Source organism: Anomaloglossus baeobatrachus, chromosome 7 (genome assembly GCF_048569485.1).
Source record: "Anomaloglossus baeobatrachus isolate aAnoBae1 chromosome 7, aAnoBae1.hap1, whole genome shotgun sequence".
Lineage (NCBI taxonomy): Eukaryota > Metazoa > Chordata > Amphibia > Anura > Aromobatidae > Anomaloglossus > Anomaloglossus baeobatrachus.
In genome coordinates, this window is record NC_134359.1 from 245,104,952 (window position 1) to 245,122,668 (window position 17,717).

General features: G+C 51.4%; 1 protein-coding gene across 1 annotated transcript in view; it reads left to right on the top strand.

Annotated features, from left to right (window-relative positions):
* UQCRC2 (ubiquinol-cytochrome c reductase core protein 2) overlaps positions 1-15,777 on the top strand; it is a 134,592-nt gene extending 118,815 nt beyond the window's left edge. The window contains exons 13-14 of the mRNA XM_075318000.1: positions 13,414-13,567; positions 14,965-15,777. Coding sequence (XP_075174115.1) covers positions 13,414-13,567; positions 14,965-15,048 — 238 coding nt within the window. The 3' untranslated portion in view covers positions 15,049-15,777. The remainder of the gene's footprint in view (positions 1-13,413; positions 13,568-14,964) is intronic.
* The last annotated feature ends 1,940 nt before the right edge of the window (positions 15,778-17,717 follow it).

The window sequence follows — 17,717 nt, forward strand, 5'->3', positions numbered from 1 at the left end:
GGTACGTGGACCCAGCAAGAGTCCTCAATTCAGATCAATGTTCTGGAGATCAGGGCAGTGTATCTTCCCCTAAAAGCGTTCCAGCAGTGGCTGGAAGGCAAGCAGATCCGAATTCAGTCGGACAACTCCACAGCGGTGGCTTACATCAACCACCAAGGCGGAACACGCAGTCGGCAAGCCTTCCAGGAAGTCCGGCGGATTTTGATGTGGGTGGAAGCCACGGCCTCCACCATCTCCGCAGTTCACATCCCGGGCGTGGAAAACTGGGAAGCAGATTTTCTCAGTCGCCAGGGCATGGACGCAGGGGAATGGTCCCTTCACCCGGACGTGTTTCAGGAGATCTGTTGCCGCTGCGGGATGCCGGACGTCGACCTAATGGCGTCCCGGCACAACAACAAGGTCACGGCATTCATGGCACGATCTCACGATCACAGAGCTCTGGCGGCAGACGCCTTAGTTCAGGATTGGTTGCAGTTTCAACTCCCTTATGTGTTTCCTCCTCTGGCACTGTTGCCCAGAGTGTTACGCAAGTTCAGGGCCGACTGCCGCCGCGCCATCCTCGTCGCTCCAGACTGGCCGAGGAGGTCGTGGTACCCGGATCTGTGGCATCTCACGGTCGGCCAACCGGGGGTACTACCAGACCGACCAGACTTGCTGTCTCAAGGGCCGTTTTTCCATCTGAATTCTGCGGCCCTCAACCTGACTGTGTGGCCATTGAGTCCTGGATCTTAGCGTCTTCAGGATTATCTCAAGAGGTCATTGCCACTATGAGACAGGCTAGGAAACCAACGTCCGCCAAGATCTACCACAGGACGTGGAAAATATTCCTGTCGTGGTGCTCTGCTCGGGGTTTTTCTCCCTGGCCATTTGCCTTGCCCACTTTTCTGTCCTTTCTTCAATCCGGATTGGAAAAGGGTTTGTCGCTCGGCTCCCTTAAGGGACAAGTCTCTGCGCTCTCTGTGTTTTTTCAGAAGCGCCTGGCCAGACTTCCACAGGTACGCACGTTCCTGCAGGGGGTTTGTCACATCGTCCCTCCTTACAAGCGTCCATTAGAACCCTGGGATCTGAACAGGGTTCTGATGGTTCTTCAGAAACCACCGTTCGAGCCAATGAGGGATATTTCTCTCGCACGCCTTTCGCAGAAAGTGGTTTTCCTAGTAGCAGTCACTTCACTTCGGAGAGTGTCTGAGCTAGCAGCGTTGTCATGCAAAGCCCCTTTCCTGGTGTTTCACCAGGACAAGGTGGTTCTTCTTCCGGTTCCGGAATTTCTCCCTAAGGTGGTATCCCCCTTTCATCTCAATCAGGATATCTCCTTACCCTCTTTTTGTCCTCATCCAGTTCACCAATGTGAAAAGGATTTGCACTTGTTAGATCTGGTGAGAGCACTCAGATTCTACATTTCTCGTACGGCGCCCCTGCGCCGCTCGGATGCACTCTTTGTCCTTGTCGCTGGCCAGCGTAAAGGGACACAAGCTTCCAAGTCAACCCTGGCTTGGTGGATCAAGGAACCAATTCTCGAAGCTTATCGTTCCTCGGGGCTTCCGGTTCCTTCAGGGCTGAAGGCCCATTCTACCAGGGCCGTGGGAGCGTCCTGGGCCTTGCGGCACCAGGCTACGGCTCAGCAGGTGTGTTAGGCAGCTACCTGGTCGAGTCTGCACACTTTCACGAAACACTATCGGGTGCATACCTATGCTTCGGCAGATGCCAGCCTAGGTAGGCGAGTCCTTCAGGTGGCGGTTGCCCACCTGTAGGACGGAGCCGTTACGGCTCTATTATGAGGTATTATTTACCCACCCAGGGACTGCTTTTGGACGTCCCAATTGTCTGGGTCTCCCAATGGAGCGACAAAGAAGAAGGGAATTTTGTTTACTTACCGTAAATTCCTTTTCTTCTAGCTCCAATTGGGAGACCCAGCACCCGCCCCTGTTTTTTTGTGTACACATGTTGTTCATGTTGAATGGTTTCAGTTCTCCGATATTCCTTCGGATTGAGTGTACTTTAAACCAGTTTATAATTTTTTCCTCCTTCTTGCTTTTGCACCAAAACTGAGGAGCCCGTGGGAGCACGGGGGGTGTATAGGCAGAAGGGGAGGGGCTTTACACTTTTAGTGTAATACTTTGTGCGGCCTCCGGAGGCATGGCTATACACCAATTGTCTGGGTCTCCCAATTGGAGCTAGAAGAAAAGGAATTTACGGTAAGTAAACAAAATTCCCTTCATTTGTATACTTTTTCCGGTTCAGCTATACTGTTCACTTGTGGCTATATACCCTCAGTGATCACGCTCCTGGGAGACAACAGCATGTCGTTCACAAGGAGCAAGGGGGCCAAGGCACAGGGTTATTTTGCTACCTGTACCTCTTGTGCGGCTATGTTACCTGCAGGTTCCACCTACCCTCACTGTGAGCAACGCTCGGCCCCTGTGGCACTCGCTCAGCCGGAGCCTGAGGCACTAGGGGGTCCCTCGGCCCAGGTAGAACCGCCGCCCCCCCCTGTCCAGATGGCAGGGACAGAGTTTTCTGTTTTAGCCGACAAACTCTAAGTCGCTTTCTCATTCCATGACTCAGTCTATGGATAAATGGTCTGCTAAGTTTCTAGAGGTTTTGCAGTCCAGGCCGGCCCTTACACAGGCCCCGGGCACTGCGGGATCACCCCCAGGCACCTCTCGGTCTGCGACTAAGCGTGTTCCTGGTGTGGCCTCTAGTTATTACGTGCAGGACTCCGGCACGGACCGCAGTCCCAGACCAGCTAAGCGGGCTCGCTTAGAATCTTCCCCGACTTCATCACGCAGTTCGGGGTCTCAGCTTGAGGATTCTCTAGAGGAGGAGGCGGAGGTCGCAGCTCAGGACTCTGACCCTGATGTTGCTCTCAATCTGGATACACCTGAAGGGGACGCCATAGTAAATTACCTTATAGCGTCCATCAACCAGGTGCTAGATCTGTCTCCCCCAACTCCGCCTACAGAGGATTCGGCTTCACAACAGGAGAAACACCAGTTTAGGTTTCCTAAACGTACCCGGAGTGCTTTCTTCGATCGATCACTCTAACTTTAGAGATGCTGTCCAGAAGCACAGGGCTTTCCCGGACAAGCGATTTACTAAACGCCTTAATGACACACGTTACCCCTTCCCCGCTGACGTGGTTAAGGGTTGGGCTCAGTGTCCCAAGGTGGATCCTCCAGTCTCTAGACTGGCGGCTAGATCCGTAGTAGCAGTGGCTGACGGTGCATCGCTCAAGGATGCCACGGACAGGCAGATATAGCTCCTACTGAAATCCATCTATGAAGCCATAGGCGCGTCTTTTGCCCCAGCCTTTGCAGCTGTGTGGGCACTCCAGGCTATCTCAGCTTGTCTGTCTGAGATTAATGCGGTCACCCGTACCGCTGCGCCACAAGTAACATCTTTGACTTCTCAGGCGTCAGTATTTGCATCCTACGCCATGAATGCTGTCCTGGACTCGGCTAGCCGTACAGGGGTAGCATCCGCCAATTCTGTGGCAGTCCGCAGAGCCATGTGGCTACGCGAATGGAAGGCAGACTCTGCTTCCAAAAAGTTCTTCACCGGTTTGCCTTTTTCTGGCGACCGACTGTTTGGCGAGCGATTGGATGAAATTATTAAGCAATCCAAGGGAAAGGACTCGTCCTTACCCCAACCCAGACCAAACAGACCTCAGCAACGGAAAGTTCAAGCGAGGTTTCGGTCCTTTCGGCCCTCAGCCAGATCCCAACCCTCCTCGTCAAACAGGCCACAGAAGAGCCAGAGGAACTCTTCTGCATGGCGGTCTAAGTCACGTCCTCCAAAGACCACCGGAGGCACCGTCTCCAAGGTGGCCTCCTCATGACTTTCGGCCGCCCCAAACCGCATCCTCGGTCGGTGGCAGGCTCTCCCGCTTTTGCGACGCCTGGTGGCCACATGTCCAAGACCGATGGGTGAGAGACATTCTGTCTCACGGTTACAGGATAGAGTTCAGCTCTCGTCCTCCGACTCGTTTTTTTCAGAACATCTCCGCCCCCCGAGCGGACCGTTGCGCTTTTTCAGGCGGTGGACACTCTGAAAACAGAAGGAGTGGTGATCCCCGTTCCCCTTCAGGAACGCGGTCGCGGTTTTTACTCCAATCTGTTCGTGGTGCCAAAAAAGGACGGCTCATTCCGTCCCGTTTTGGACCTCAAATTGCTCAACAGACATGTGAAAACCAGGCGGTTTCGCATGGAATCCCTCCGATCTGTCATCGCTTCGATGTCTCAAGGAGACTTCCTAGCATCAATCGACATCAAAGATGCCTATCTCCATGTGCCGATCGCTCAAGAGCATCAACGCTTCCTGCGTTTCGCCATCGGGGACGAACACCTTCAGTTTGTGGCACTGCCTTTCGGCCTGGCGACAGCCCCACGGGTCTTCACCAAGGTCATGGCATCCGTCGTAGCGATCCTACACTTTCAGGGCCACTCGGTGATCCCTTACCTAGACGATCTCCTAGTCAAGGCACCCTCACGGGTGGCTTGTCAACACAGTCTGACCGTTGCTCTGGAGACTCTCCAGAGGTTCGGGTGGATCATCAATTTTCCAAAGTCAAAATTGTCTCCGACCCAGTCACTGACGTACCTCGGGATGGAGTTTCAGACTCTCTCAGCGATGGTCAAGCTGCCGCTGGACAAACAGCGGTCGCTGCAGACGGGTGCAATCCCTTCTTCGGGCCCAGTCGCACCCCTTGAGGCGCCTCATGCACTTCCTGGGGAAGATGGTGGCAGCAATGGAGGCAGTTCCATTTGCGCAATTTCATCTGCGTCCTCTCCAATGGGACATTCTCCGCAAATGGGACAAGAGGCCGACGTCCTTAGACAGGAACGTCTCTCTGTCTCTGGAAGCCAAGACCTCGCTTCAGTGGTGGCTTCTCCCCACTTCTCTGTCGAAAGGAAAATCCTTCCTGCCCCCATCCTGGGCTGTGGTCACGACGGACGCGAGCCTGTCAGGATGGGGAGCGGTTTTTCTCCACCACAAGGCTCAGGGAACCTGGACTCTGACAGAGTCCTCCCTTCAGATCAATGTTCTGGAGATAAGGGCAGTGTATCTAGCCCTCAAGGCGTTCCATCGGTGGCTCGAGGGCAGGCAGATCCGCATACAGTCGGATAACGCCACGGCGGTTGCGTACATCAACCACCAGGGCGGCACTCGCAGTCGTCAAGCCTTCCAAGAAGTCCGGCGGATTCTGCTGTGGGCGGAGGCCACAGCCTCCACCATCTCCGCGGTTCACATTCCGGGCGTAGAAAACTGGGAAGCAGACTTCCTCAGTCGCCAGGGCATGGACGCGGGGGAATGGTCTCTCCACCCGGACGTGTTTCAAGAGATCTGTTGCCGCTGGGGAACGCCGGACGTCGATCTCATGGCGTCTCGGCACAACAACAAGGTCCCGGCATTCATGGCACGGTCTCAGGACCACAGAGCTCTGGCGGCGGACGCCTTAGTTCAGGATTGGTCGCAGTTTCAACTGCCTTATGTATTCCCTCCTCTGGCAATGCTGCCCAGAGTGTTGCGCAAGATCAGGTCCGACTGCCGCCGCGCCATCCTCGTCGCTCCAGATTGGCCGAGGCGGTCGTGGTACCCGGATCTGTGGCATCTCACGGTGGGGCAACCGTGGGCGCTCCCAGACCGACCAGACTTGCTATCTCAAGGGCCATTTTTCCATCTGAATTCTGCGGCCCTCAACCTGACTGTGTGGCCATTGAGTCCTGGCTCTTAGCGTCCTCAGGGTTGTCTCAAGATGTCATTTCCACTATGAGACAGGCCAGGAAACCAACGTCAGCCAAGATCTATCACAGAACTTGGAGGATCTTCTTAGCCTGGTGCTCTGAGAGGGGGTTCATCCCCTGGCCGTTTGCCTTACCCAGGTTTCTTTCCTTCCTTCAATCGGGATTGGACAAGGGTTTGTCTCTAGGCGCTTTCCGTGTTTTTTCAAAAGTGTCTAGCCAGGCTTCCGCAGGTCCGCACGTTCCTGCAGGGAGTTTGCCACATAGTCCCACCTTACAAGCGTCCGCTGGAACCCTGGGATCTCAACATGGTTCTACGGGCTCTTCAGAAACCACCTTTTGAGCCGCTGCGGGATGTCTCTCTATCGCGTCTTTCGCAGAAGGTGGCATTTGTAGTGGCGGTCACTTCACTCCGTAGAGTGTCAGAGCTTGCAGCGCTGTCTTGCAAAGGCCCTTTCTTTGTCGCTCCATTGGGAGACCCAGACAATTGGGTGTATAGCTATTGCCTCCGGAGGCCACACAAAGTATTACACTCAAAAGTGTAAGGCCCCTCCCTTTCTGGCTATACACCCCCAGTGGGATCACTGGCTCATCAGTTTTCATGCTTTGTGCAAGGAGGTCAGACATCCACACATAGCTCCACTGTTTAGTCAGCAGCAGCTGCTGACTATGTCGGATGGAAGAAAAGAGGGCCCATACAGGGCTCCCAGCATGCTCCCTTCTCACCCCACTTTATGTCGGAGGTGTTTGTTAAGGTTGAGGTACCCATTGCGGGTACGGAGGCTGGAGCCCACATGCTGATTCCTTCCCCATCCCTGTTACAGGGCTCTGGGCGAAGTGGGATTTTAACGGTCTCCAGGCACTGAGACCGTGCTCCATCTGCAGCCCCTGGAGAAGACGCTGGATATGGAGCGGAGTACATCAGGGACATGGCCCTGCTTCCTCAAGGTACTCTGTGTCCCCGTGCATTTCGCACGCACACCGCAGCATTGCTGGGTGTGTTAGTGCGCCGGGGACATCAGCGCTGCTGCGCTTGTGCCATTGTCTCACTTCAGCTTAGCTGAGTGGGCAGACTTATGTAGAACGGTCGCGCCGGCCGCTGGGACTGCGACACGGCTGGGACTTGTGGTGCGCCGGGGACTTCCGCGCTGGCCGCGCTTTTACGGCGGCCGCGCTTATAAATCGAGTCCCCGGCTTTTGCGGCCTAGTTCGTTCGTTAACGCCCACAGGCCTGCCAGTCAGGGTAGGGGCGTGACGCTGCACATCACGGCAGCCCGGAGAGCTGGAGTATGTTTTGCATACTCCACCCCTCTCACTGTGTGCACTGTGAAACCGGATTCCCGCACTTTCTCAAGCACGCCCACGGCTTCCTTCTCTAACACAGGACGCCGGCAGCCATTATTGTCAGTTCTTTCTATAGCGATAAAACAGACAAGTGTGGGAAGACCCTGACAGGGATTCTGAGGTTCACACAATCGCTGTGAGCAGGCGTTAATCAGCACTTGTGGTGCTAACCCCACTAGTGCCGAAGTGCATTGAGATATATGCTTCTACGCTATGCATTGCACTGTTTTGGTCGTACTTTTGTATATATCCTCCTTATTGTGCGGAGGAGATTACAGCATACTGTCTGTGGAAAACAGAGGTGCAGAAGCACATGTTTTCCATGCAGCCGGTACAGCAGGTACGGCTATATGGCCGGCAGGTTACATACACCCCCATTGTATGCAACTCAGCCGGAGTCTCTGCTAATGATCCAGAGGCTAGGGATGAAGTCTGCAGTGTTTACTGACAGATTTTCTGAGACTATGGCTGTGATACTAGAAGCCTTGCAGTCCAGACAAGTCTCTCACACCATGAGCACTGTTGAATCATTGATCCATGGTCCCCCTCAGTGTGAACAATTACAGCTCCGGGGGGGTCACGTGCATCCCAGAGTCACGGCTCTGACACGGACGACAGTCCCAGACAGCCTAAGCGGGCTCGCTGAGCGGCCCTCAGTTTCATCGCACTGGTCAGGGTCCCGCAGGTGGACTCTCTGGGTGCTGAAGCGGAGATAGCTGCTCAGGAGTCTTATCCTGAGACCGCTCTCAATCTCGGTACACCTGATGGGGACGCCATAGTGTATTATCTTATAGCGTCCATCAATAGAATGTTGGTCATTTCTCCCTCAGCTCCTCCTGTGAAGGAGCCAGCTGTACGGCAGGAGAAATTCTATTTCAGGTATCCCAAGCGTAAATTAGGTATTTTTCTGGACCACTCTGCCTTCAGAGAGATAGTCCAAAAACACCACGCTTATCCAGATAAGCGCTTCTCCAAGCGGCTTAAGATACACGTTATCCCTGCCCCTGACGTGGTCAAGGGCTGGACCCAGTGTCCCAAGGGACATCCTCCACTCTCCAGGCTTGTGGCTAGATCCATAATTGCAGTGGAAGATGGGGTTCCACTTACAGATGCCGCTGACAGACAGATGGATCTCTGGTCGAAATCCACCTATGAGGCTGTAGGCGCGCCGTTGGCTCCAGCATTCGCCGCCATAGAGGCACTCCAAGCCATTTCAGCTTGTCTTACACAGATGGACACAGTCACACGTACATCTGTACCGCAGGTGGCATCCTTAACCTCTCAAATGTTTGCATTTGCGTCTTACGCGATCACGCCTGTCCTACACTCTACGAGCCGTACGACAGAGGCGTCTGCTCACTCCGTGTTTTTACGCAGACCCTGGTCGTTAAGTGAATGGAAGGCAGATTTTGCTTCCAAAAAAGTACTTAACCAGTTTGTTTTTTTCTGCGGAACGACTGTTTGGTGGGCGTTTGGATGAAATCATTAAACACTCCAAGGGTAAAGATTCATCCTTACCTCAGCCCAGACAAACAAACCCCAACAGAGCAGGGGTCCCCTCGTCCAAAAGGACTCAAAAAGATCAGAGGAGCTCAGATTCGTGGCGGGCTCAGTCACGCCCAAAACAGACAGTCTGAAAACCCGCTTCCAAGGCGGCTTCCTCAGGACTTGCAGCCTCCTCTCTTCGCATCCGCGCTCGGTAGCAGGCTCTCCCGCCTTGGCGATATTTAACTGCCATAGGTCAATGGCCGTTGGGGGAGAGACATTCTGTCTCACGGGTACAGGATAGAGTTTAGTTCGTCCTCCAACTCGATTCTTCAGAACTTCTCCACCTCCCGGCCGAGCCGTTGCGCTTCTGCAAACGATGGGCACTTTATAGGCAGAAGGAGTAGTGACTACGTTTCTCTTCAGGACCAAGGTCACGGTTTTTGCCCCAATTTATTTCGGGTGCCAAAAAAGGACGGGTCGTTCCGTCCCGTTCTGGATCTAAAACGGCTCAACAAGCTCGTGAGCACCAGGCGGTTCTGGATGGAATACTCCGCTCCGTCATCGCCTCAATGTCCCAAGGAGGTTTCCTAGCATCAATAGACAGGATGCTTATCTCCACGTGCAGATTGATCCAGAGCACCAGCGTTTCTGCGCTTCGTTATAGGAAACGAACACCTTCTGTTCGTAACTCTTCCTTCCTGCTGGCGACAGCCCCACGGGTCTTCGCCAAGTTCATGGCAGCAGTAGTGACAGTTCTGCACTCTCAAGGTCACTCTGTGATCCCGTATTTGGTCGATTTCCTGGTCAAGGCACCCTCTTAGGGAACACTGCCCGTATGTTGCGCTGGAAACTCTCCAGAGTTTTGGGTGGATCATCAACTTTCAATGTCAGATCCGACCCTGACCCAATCGCTACCATATCTAGGCATGGAGTTTCATACTCTCTCAGTGATAGTGAAACTTACGCTAAATCAACAGCGTTCACTACAGACAAGGCTACAATCTCTCCTTTAAGGACCAGTCACACACATTGAGACGCCTCATGTACTTCCCAAGGTCCTTCCTACTCCCATCCTGGGTGGTAGTTACGACAGACGTGAGTCTATCAAGGTGGGGAGCAGTTTTTCTCCACCACAGGGCTCAAGGTACTTGGACTCAGAAATAATCCAACCTTCAGATCAATGTTCTGGAAAACAGAGCAGTGTATCTTGCTCGACTAGCCTTCCAGCAGTGGCTGGAAAGCAAGCAAATCCGAATTCAATCGGACAACTCCACAGCGGTGGCATACATTTACCACCAAGGAAGAACACGCAGCCGGCAAGCCTTCCAGGAAATCCGGCAGATTCTGACGTGGGTGGAAGGCACGGCATTCACCGTATCCTCAGTTCACATCCCAGGGGAAGACTGGGAAGCAGACTTCCTCAGTCGCCAGGGTATGGACGCAGGCGTATGGTCTCCTCAAGATCTGTCGCCGCTGACAGATGCCGGACGTCGACCTAATGGCGTCACGGCACAACATCGTCCCGGCTTCATGGCACGGTCTCACAATCTTCGATCTCTGGCGGCGAACGCCTTAGTTCAGCATTGGTCGCAGTTCTAGCTACCTTATGGGTCACGCCGCTGGCATTGTTGCCCAGAGTGCTGCGCAAGTTCAGGCCCGACTGCCGCCGCGCCATCCTCGTCGCTCCATTGGCCGAGGATGACGTGGTACTCGAATCGGTGGTACCTCACGGTGGGCCAACCGGAGGCACTACCAGACCGATCAGACTTGCTGTCTCAAGGGCCATTTTTCCATTTTTCCAGTTGAATTCTGCGACCCTCAACCTGACGGTGTGGCATTGAGTCCTGGAGCCTTGCGTCTTCAGGATTATCTCAGGACGTGGTTGCCACCATGGGACAGACTAGGATACCAACGTCCGCCAAGATTGACCACAGGATGTGGAAGATATTCTTATCTGGGTACTCGGCTCAAGGGGTTTCTCCCAAGCCGGTTCCATCGTCTATGTTTCCTTCCTTCCTGCAATCTAGGTTGGAAAATGGGTTGTCGCTCAGCTCCCTCTCGGGACAAGTCTCAGCGCTATCTGTATTTTTTCAGAAACGCCTAGCACGACTTCCGCAGGTACGCACGTTCCTGCAGGGAGTTTGTCTTCTCAGCACTCCGTACAAGCGGCCGTTAGAGCCCTGGGATCTGAACAAGGTTCTAATTGCTCTTAAGAAGCCGCCTTTCGAGCCTAGGAAAGATTTTCCCTTTCCCACCTTTCACGGGAAGTGGCCTCTCTAGTACGGTCACGGCTCTTAGGAGTAGTTTTCGAGCTAGTAACGCTCTCATACAAATCTTACTTCCTGGTCCTTTACCAGGACAAGGTAGTTCTGCGCCCGATTCCGGGATTTCTCCATAAGGTGGTATCCCACTCTCATCTCAATCAAGATATCACCTCACCTTCTTTGTGTCCTCATCCAGTCCACCAACTTCAGAAAGATTTGCAGCTGTTGGATCTGGTGAGAGCACTCAGGTTCTACACGGATGCACTCTTGTCCTTGTCGCTGGTCGGCGTAAAGAGTCGCAAGCTTCCAGATCCACCCTGGCTCGGAGGATCGAGGAACCAATTCTTGAAACCTACAGTTCTACTGGGCTTCCGGTTCCTTCAGGGCTGAAGGCCCATTCTACCAGAGCCGTGGGTGCGTCCTGGGCATTACGGCACCAGGCTACGGCTCAGCAGGTGTGTCAGGCACCCACCTGGTCGAGTCTACTTACTTTTACCAGGCATTATCAGATGCATACCTACGCTTCGGCAGACGCCAGCCTAGGTAGATAAGTCATTCAGGCGGCGGTTGGCCACCTGTAGGAGAGGGCCGTTTGACGGCCCTATCATGAGGTATTCTTTTACCCACCCAGGGATTGCTTTTGGACATCCCAATTGTCTGGGTCTCCCAATGGAGCGACAAAGAAGAAGGGAATTTTGTTTACTTACCGTAAATTCCTTTTCTTCTAGTTCCAATTGGGAGACCCAGCACCCGCCCTGTTTTCTCGGGGTTTTTTTCGGTTTTTTCGGGTACACATGTTGTTAATGTGGAATGGTTTCAGTTCTCCGATGTTCCTCGGATTGAATTGGTCCTTAAACCTGTTATTGGCTTTCCTCCTTCTTGCTTTGGCACTAAAACTGATGAGCCAGTGATCCCACTGGGGGTGTATAGCCAGAAAGGGAGGGGCCTTACACTTTTGAGTGTAATACTTTGTGTGGCCTCCGGAGGCAATAGCTATACACCCAATTGTCTGGGTCTCCCAATTGGAGCTAGAAGAAAAGGAATTTACGGTAAGTAAACAAAATTCCCTTCTTCCTGGTATTTCACCAGGATAAGGTGGTTCTGCGTCCGGTTCCGGACTTTCTCCCTAAGGTGGTGTCCACTTTTCATCTAATTCAGGATATCTCCTTACCTTCATTTTGCACTCATCCAATTCACCAATGTGAAAAGGATTTGCATTTGTTAGATCTAGTGAGAGCACTCCGGATCTACGTGTCTCGCACGGCGCCACTGCGCCGCTCTGATGCGCTCTTTGTCCTTGTCGCTGGCCAGCGTAAGGGGTCGCAGGCTTCCAAGTCAACCTTGGCTCGGTGGATCAAGGAACCGATTTTTGAAGCTTACCGTTCTTCTGGGCTTCCGATTCCTTCAGGGCTGAAAGCCCATTCTACCAGAGCCGTGGGTGCGTCCTGGGCATTGCGGCACCAGGCTACGGCTCAGCAGGTGTGTCAGGCGACTACCTGGTCGAGTCTGCACACTTTCACGAAACACTATCAGGTGCATGCCTATGCTTCGGCAGATGCCAGCCTAGGTAGGCGAGTCCTTCAGGCGGCGGTTGCCCACCTGTAAGAGGGGGCCGTTGTTTCGGCTCTTTTTATCGAGGTATTCTTTTACCCACCCAGGGACTGCTTTTGGACGTCCCAATTGTCTGGGTCTCCCAATGGAGCGACAAAGAAGGGAATTTTGTTTACTTACCGTAAATTCCTTTTCTTCTAGCTCCTATTGGGAGACCCAGCACCCGCCCCTGTTCCCTTCGGGCTGTTTGTTCTTTTGTGTACACATGTTGTTCATGTTGAATTGTTCTTTTGGTTCATGGTTTCAGTTCTCCGAACATCCTTCGGATTGAATTTACCTTAGACCAATTTATAAGTTTCCTCCTTCCTGCTTTGGCACCAAAACTGATGGGCCCGTGATGCACGGGAGGGTGTATAGGCAGAGGGAAGGGGTTACTTTTTAAAGTGTAATACTTTGTGTGGCCTCCGGAGGCAGTAGCTATACACCCAATTGTCTGGGTCTCCCAATAGGAGCTAGAAGAAAAGGAATTTACGGTAAGTAAACAAAATTCCCTTCTTTTCCCTTGCGTATATGGTGCAGAAAAATAGAAATCTGCACCAAATATGCAAGGGAAAAATACTGAACGTTGGCACAGCACTTCTGAATTTTCGTAGTTTGCTGGCTTCACAATGGACATGCAGATTTCTGAAAATCTGCGTCAAAATCCACGTAAAAATAAGCAGCGTGGGCTCAGGGCCTTAAAGTGCTCTCGAATGAAAAACTGATGGGAATTTTTTTCTGAAAAATCGGTAGTAACACATAAGCACTGAAAATATCAGATGGTTTGTACTTTTTTAATTTTTTTTTTTCTGTTTTGGTTTGTGATGTGAAAAGCAGGTGTGCCGGTGCCTTACTGAAAGCTTAGTTAATCAATGCACAACTAAAGTTGGTACATGGTGTCTACTCTTCAAAGCTCAAGCTAAGCCTTATCAAAGAGTGAGGTCTATTCAAAATAGGTGAAAAAAAACTAACCAATGTTGTTTCAGGAACCAGCTAAAAACACATTACCTGCTGTCTGTGGAGAACTCCTCCGGGCTGTTTAATGAGATTGGCTCCCAGGCATTGGCCTCCGGCTCTTACTCCTCTCCAGCTGCCGTCATCCAGAACATAGATGCAGTCACCAGTGCCGATGTTGTAAATGTGAGTCTCTTGTGGGGAGTTTTTATGTTTTTTTTTTTTTTTTTTTTTTTGTTTTTTTTTGTAAAAATACACATGTATAGTGTAAAAGTTAATGGTATTCATAGCCCTGTAATGGGCAAGACCTATTTTAAAAAAAGGTGTTTTAGCATACTTTTTAGGTCATTCAGTAATCAGACTCCCTTCGTTTCACTCGTGGGGTGTCGATAATGACACAACTACAGATACTTCTCTATTGCCACATTGGGCAGCACAAGAAAGCATGGGTGTATGCTGCTGACACAAGGAGGCTGACACTATGCTAGAAGAAAGTGTCCTCCTCAGTAGGGTACATCCACTGACCTGAGCCAAGCTGATCAGTTTTAGCTTTCTCTATCCCTCCTGACCTTCTTGTTGTTGAACCTTGAGTCCAACCTGTTGCTCAGTTCTCTCTAAGGTCCGCTCTCTGCCCTTTAATCCTTTTCAAAGGAATCTAGATTTTCTTCCGCTGCTCAAGATTTCCATTGAGGTTGGTCCTCTTGGTCATTCTCTAGCGGCCTACAGAGGATCTCTGGGACCTCATCTGGTGTTAATGCTCCATTAGCGCTCTCATTTTGAACCCATTCTAACCTTCTTTCCTGAAACGTTTTTCCAGTGGCAATCACGTCCATGGGTGACTCTCAGAACTAACAGCCTGGTCTTGTCGTCCTTCCATCCTGTTCTTCAGACCAGTGGGTCCTGCTTCTGGTTTTTCCTTCTCTTCTCCTAAGGCTATTTTCACTCTTTTCCTTTAGCGTTAGAGCCTTTTCTTGCCCTGTTCTTTCGTCCTTCTGACAGGTCTCAAGGATATTTTATACCCGGTCAGTGTGTCTCGGCACACTTTTCTGTCTAAGGCAACATCCTTTATTCTGGTCCTCTCTTCCCACCCTCAAGGACTGCTTTAGGATGTCCCATGGTCTCGTGTTCCCAAGTGAAGCAATAGAGAAGAGAATTTTTGGTACTCCACCGTAAAATCTCTTTCTTCGAGCCTTCATTGGGGGGGATACAGCACCCGACCTTTTTAGATGCTTCTGATGGGCCAGTCTGTATTTTAGGTTGCTTCTCCTACTGCTTTCACACTGGCTTCAGTCGGTGGGTGTATACTACTGAGGAGGAGCATTTTTTTTCTTGCCTATTGTCAGCCGTATGCACCCATGGTGTCCTGTGTCCCCCAATGAAGACTTAGAGAATTATAGTGTATTCAAAATCTCACGGTAGGTATTGGTCTCCCGTCCTTTAGAATCTGTGAACCGGCAGATGTCACTCGCCTCACTCACTTTCCTATGTGAAATTTGTATGCAAGCTTATATTTTAGAGCACTTTCATATCTGTTTTGTGGCATGGAATTAAATTAAAATACTGTTTTAATTTTTTTATTCTAGGCTGCAAAGAAGTTTGTCGCTGGAAAGAAATCTTTAGCAGCTTCAGGAAACTTGGAAAATACTCCTTTTTCTTCTGATCTTTAATGTTTGAGGAAATCGCCTGTGTAAAAGCCACATCTATTGCTAAGGGTACTTTCACACATCCGGATTTTTGCTCTGCGGCACAATACGGCGTTCTGCAGAAAAACCGCAACCGGCTTTTGTAACGCCGGTTGCGGGTTTTTTTTGCATAGACTTACATTAGTGCCGTATTGTGCCGCAGGGGCTTGCGTTCGGTCCGGTTTTTGCCGCATGCGGCAGATTTAGCCGATGCGGCGGCCGGATCGAACGTTCCCTGCAACGGCAAAAAACACCGCATCGCGCCGCATCCGGCCGCTGCGGCGCATTTTTCAATGCATACCTATGGAGGCCGGATGCGGCGCGATGCGGAAAAAACCGCATCCGGTCGCCGCATGCGGTTTTTTCCACTGCGCATGCTCAGTAGCATGCCGCAACCGGAAAAAACCGGACGGGCCGCATGTAAAAACTTATGCAAAGGATGCGGTGTTTTCGCCGCATCCGTTGCATAGTTTTCACAGCCGGATTGAGCCGCAGTGCTCAAACCGGATGTGTGAAAGTAGCCTTAGACTGACAAGTGGACCCTTTGGTTAGATGTCTTGGATCCTCACCATGTAACGCAAGTTATTTATGACGTCAAGCCATCTATGTAAATGCTGATGTGGAATCAACAAAGGCTTCAGATCATAATATATTGTCGGATGAGCTCACATGTCAGTATAATATACGATAATAAAAGATTTACTGTTTCTATCATTTGTTGAATTATGTTCCAATCTCGGGTACGATGAGCACTACTCAGTGAGGCGGCGTATATTACATGCAGAAACACAACACGGCTCTGCCTTGAAGTATTAATGGAATCTGTCTCCCTTTCTAGAAATCCTATGCCCTCCCTGCGTGTACGGCCCGCAGCAAAAAGTGAACTGCGGTGCTGCTTTCCGAGCCTCAAGCATGTCAATTCGTTGATGCAGAGTCACAAATGTCCTCCGTAGGGAGAATAGAAGAGAGAGACCGCAACTGCCTGAACTCTGATCATGAGCGCAAGCAGCTGCGGTTTCCTGCGGCGGAGATATGCGGCCCCGCAGGTCAGGGCACAGCGGGTCCTGATCGTGGGCACGTACCCTAAAAGTAATCTTTTATAGCTTTATTCATCCTGGCTATGGGGCATGCGCTGCCCGGAAGATAAGACTTTCTCCCGTCTTTCTTCATTCCCCTGGACGTCAGGGGCACTTTCAGAAAACCTGCACATTTTACCAGTCGTGTCTCCTTTGCACCATTCTGCCCTTCTGTGGGTACGGTCTTCAATTTTGATGTGGGCAAGCATCGGAGAGTCACTCCTAACTTCTGGTCCCAGTGATCTCCAGTGCACAGTGAAGGTGAATTCCTGCCTGCAGACAATATGGTTTCCTAAGCCCTAGTTAAATAAAATCCTGCTAGGCAGTTTTCTCAGATTTTCCGGCGCCTGCGTAAATCAAAGTTTAAGGTGGTGCCTATAGAAGAGCAGAGAAGAGACACAAAGCAGAATGCGTAGGCTCAGGTTTTCCAGGGACACTGAAGATAAGGGGACTGGAAATCTAGTGTAATGAAGAAAAGACTGGAGTCATATCTTCCGGGCAGCGCACGCCCCATTGCCTGGATGATAAATAGCGATGAGTGAAAAGTAACTACAGTATTCGTGTTTTATATTATTTGTAAAGGCCCCTTTACACACTGAGACTTTCTAGCGATCCCACCAGCGATCCCAACCTGGCCGGGATCGCTACAAAGTCTCTGGTGAGCTGTCAAACAGGCAAACCTGGCCAACGACGCAACAGCGATCCGGACCTGCAGAACGACCTAGCTAGTCATTGGGGACGTTGTAAAGCAGCTTTTTGAAAGGGAAGTCGCTAACGAAGTCGCTGTAAAGTCCCCTTTACACACTGAGACTTTCTAGCGATCATGCTGCACAGCGGGAAACAAAGGACCAAAGAATGGTTCTGAACGATTTGTAGCGATCAGCAACTTCACAGCAGGGGCCAGGTCGCTGATGTGTTTCACACACTGCAATGTCGCTGGGGAGGTCGCTATTACGTCACAAAACCGGTGACGTTACAGCGATGTCGTTTGCGATGTTGCAGTGTGTAAAGCCACCTTAACAAATCCCAAACTTCTATTCCAGTGTTCGTCACTAATAATGAACCTAATGCAAGGCAATGGGGAACGAGAGCATTTCTCGGACTCCTCATTGGGGGGACACAGGACCATGGGTGTTATGCTGCTTATCCATAGGAGGACACCAAGTAGATGCAAATATGTTAGCTCCTCCCCTGCAGTATACACCCCCTGGCCCAGCCAGGCTACTTCAGTTTTAGCTTAGTGTCTATAGAAGGCACATATCTGCAGACTACTGCAGCAAGAATTTTTTGTTTTTAGAGGGCGACTGTTTCCTTCGGGGACCGATTTCCCAAAACCATCAACAGGCGGGAACGCGGAGTGTCGCCTCCCCGTACCCCCTCCTGCAACGCTGGATCCTGGGCTGTTACTCACTGGACGACGGATCTCATGGCACCGATTTTTCCAGAGCCCAGAGCAGATGAAAAACTTCCTCAGTCCCTCTGGCAGGCTCTCAGTTGATATAAGCTCTGTGACCGGGATCAGCAGGCGTCAGAATCTCCACACTGGCTCCCTGACAGGAATTGGAGCAAAGGTCACAC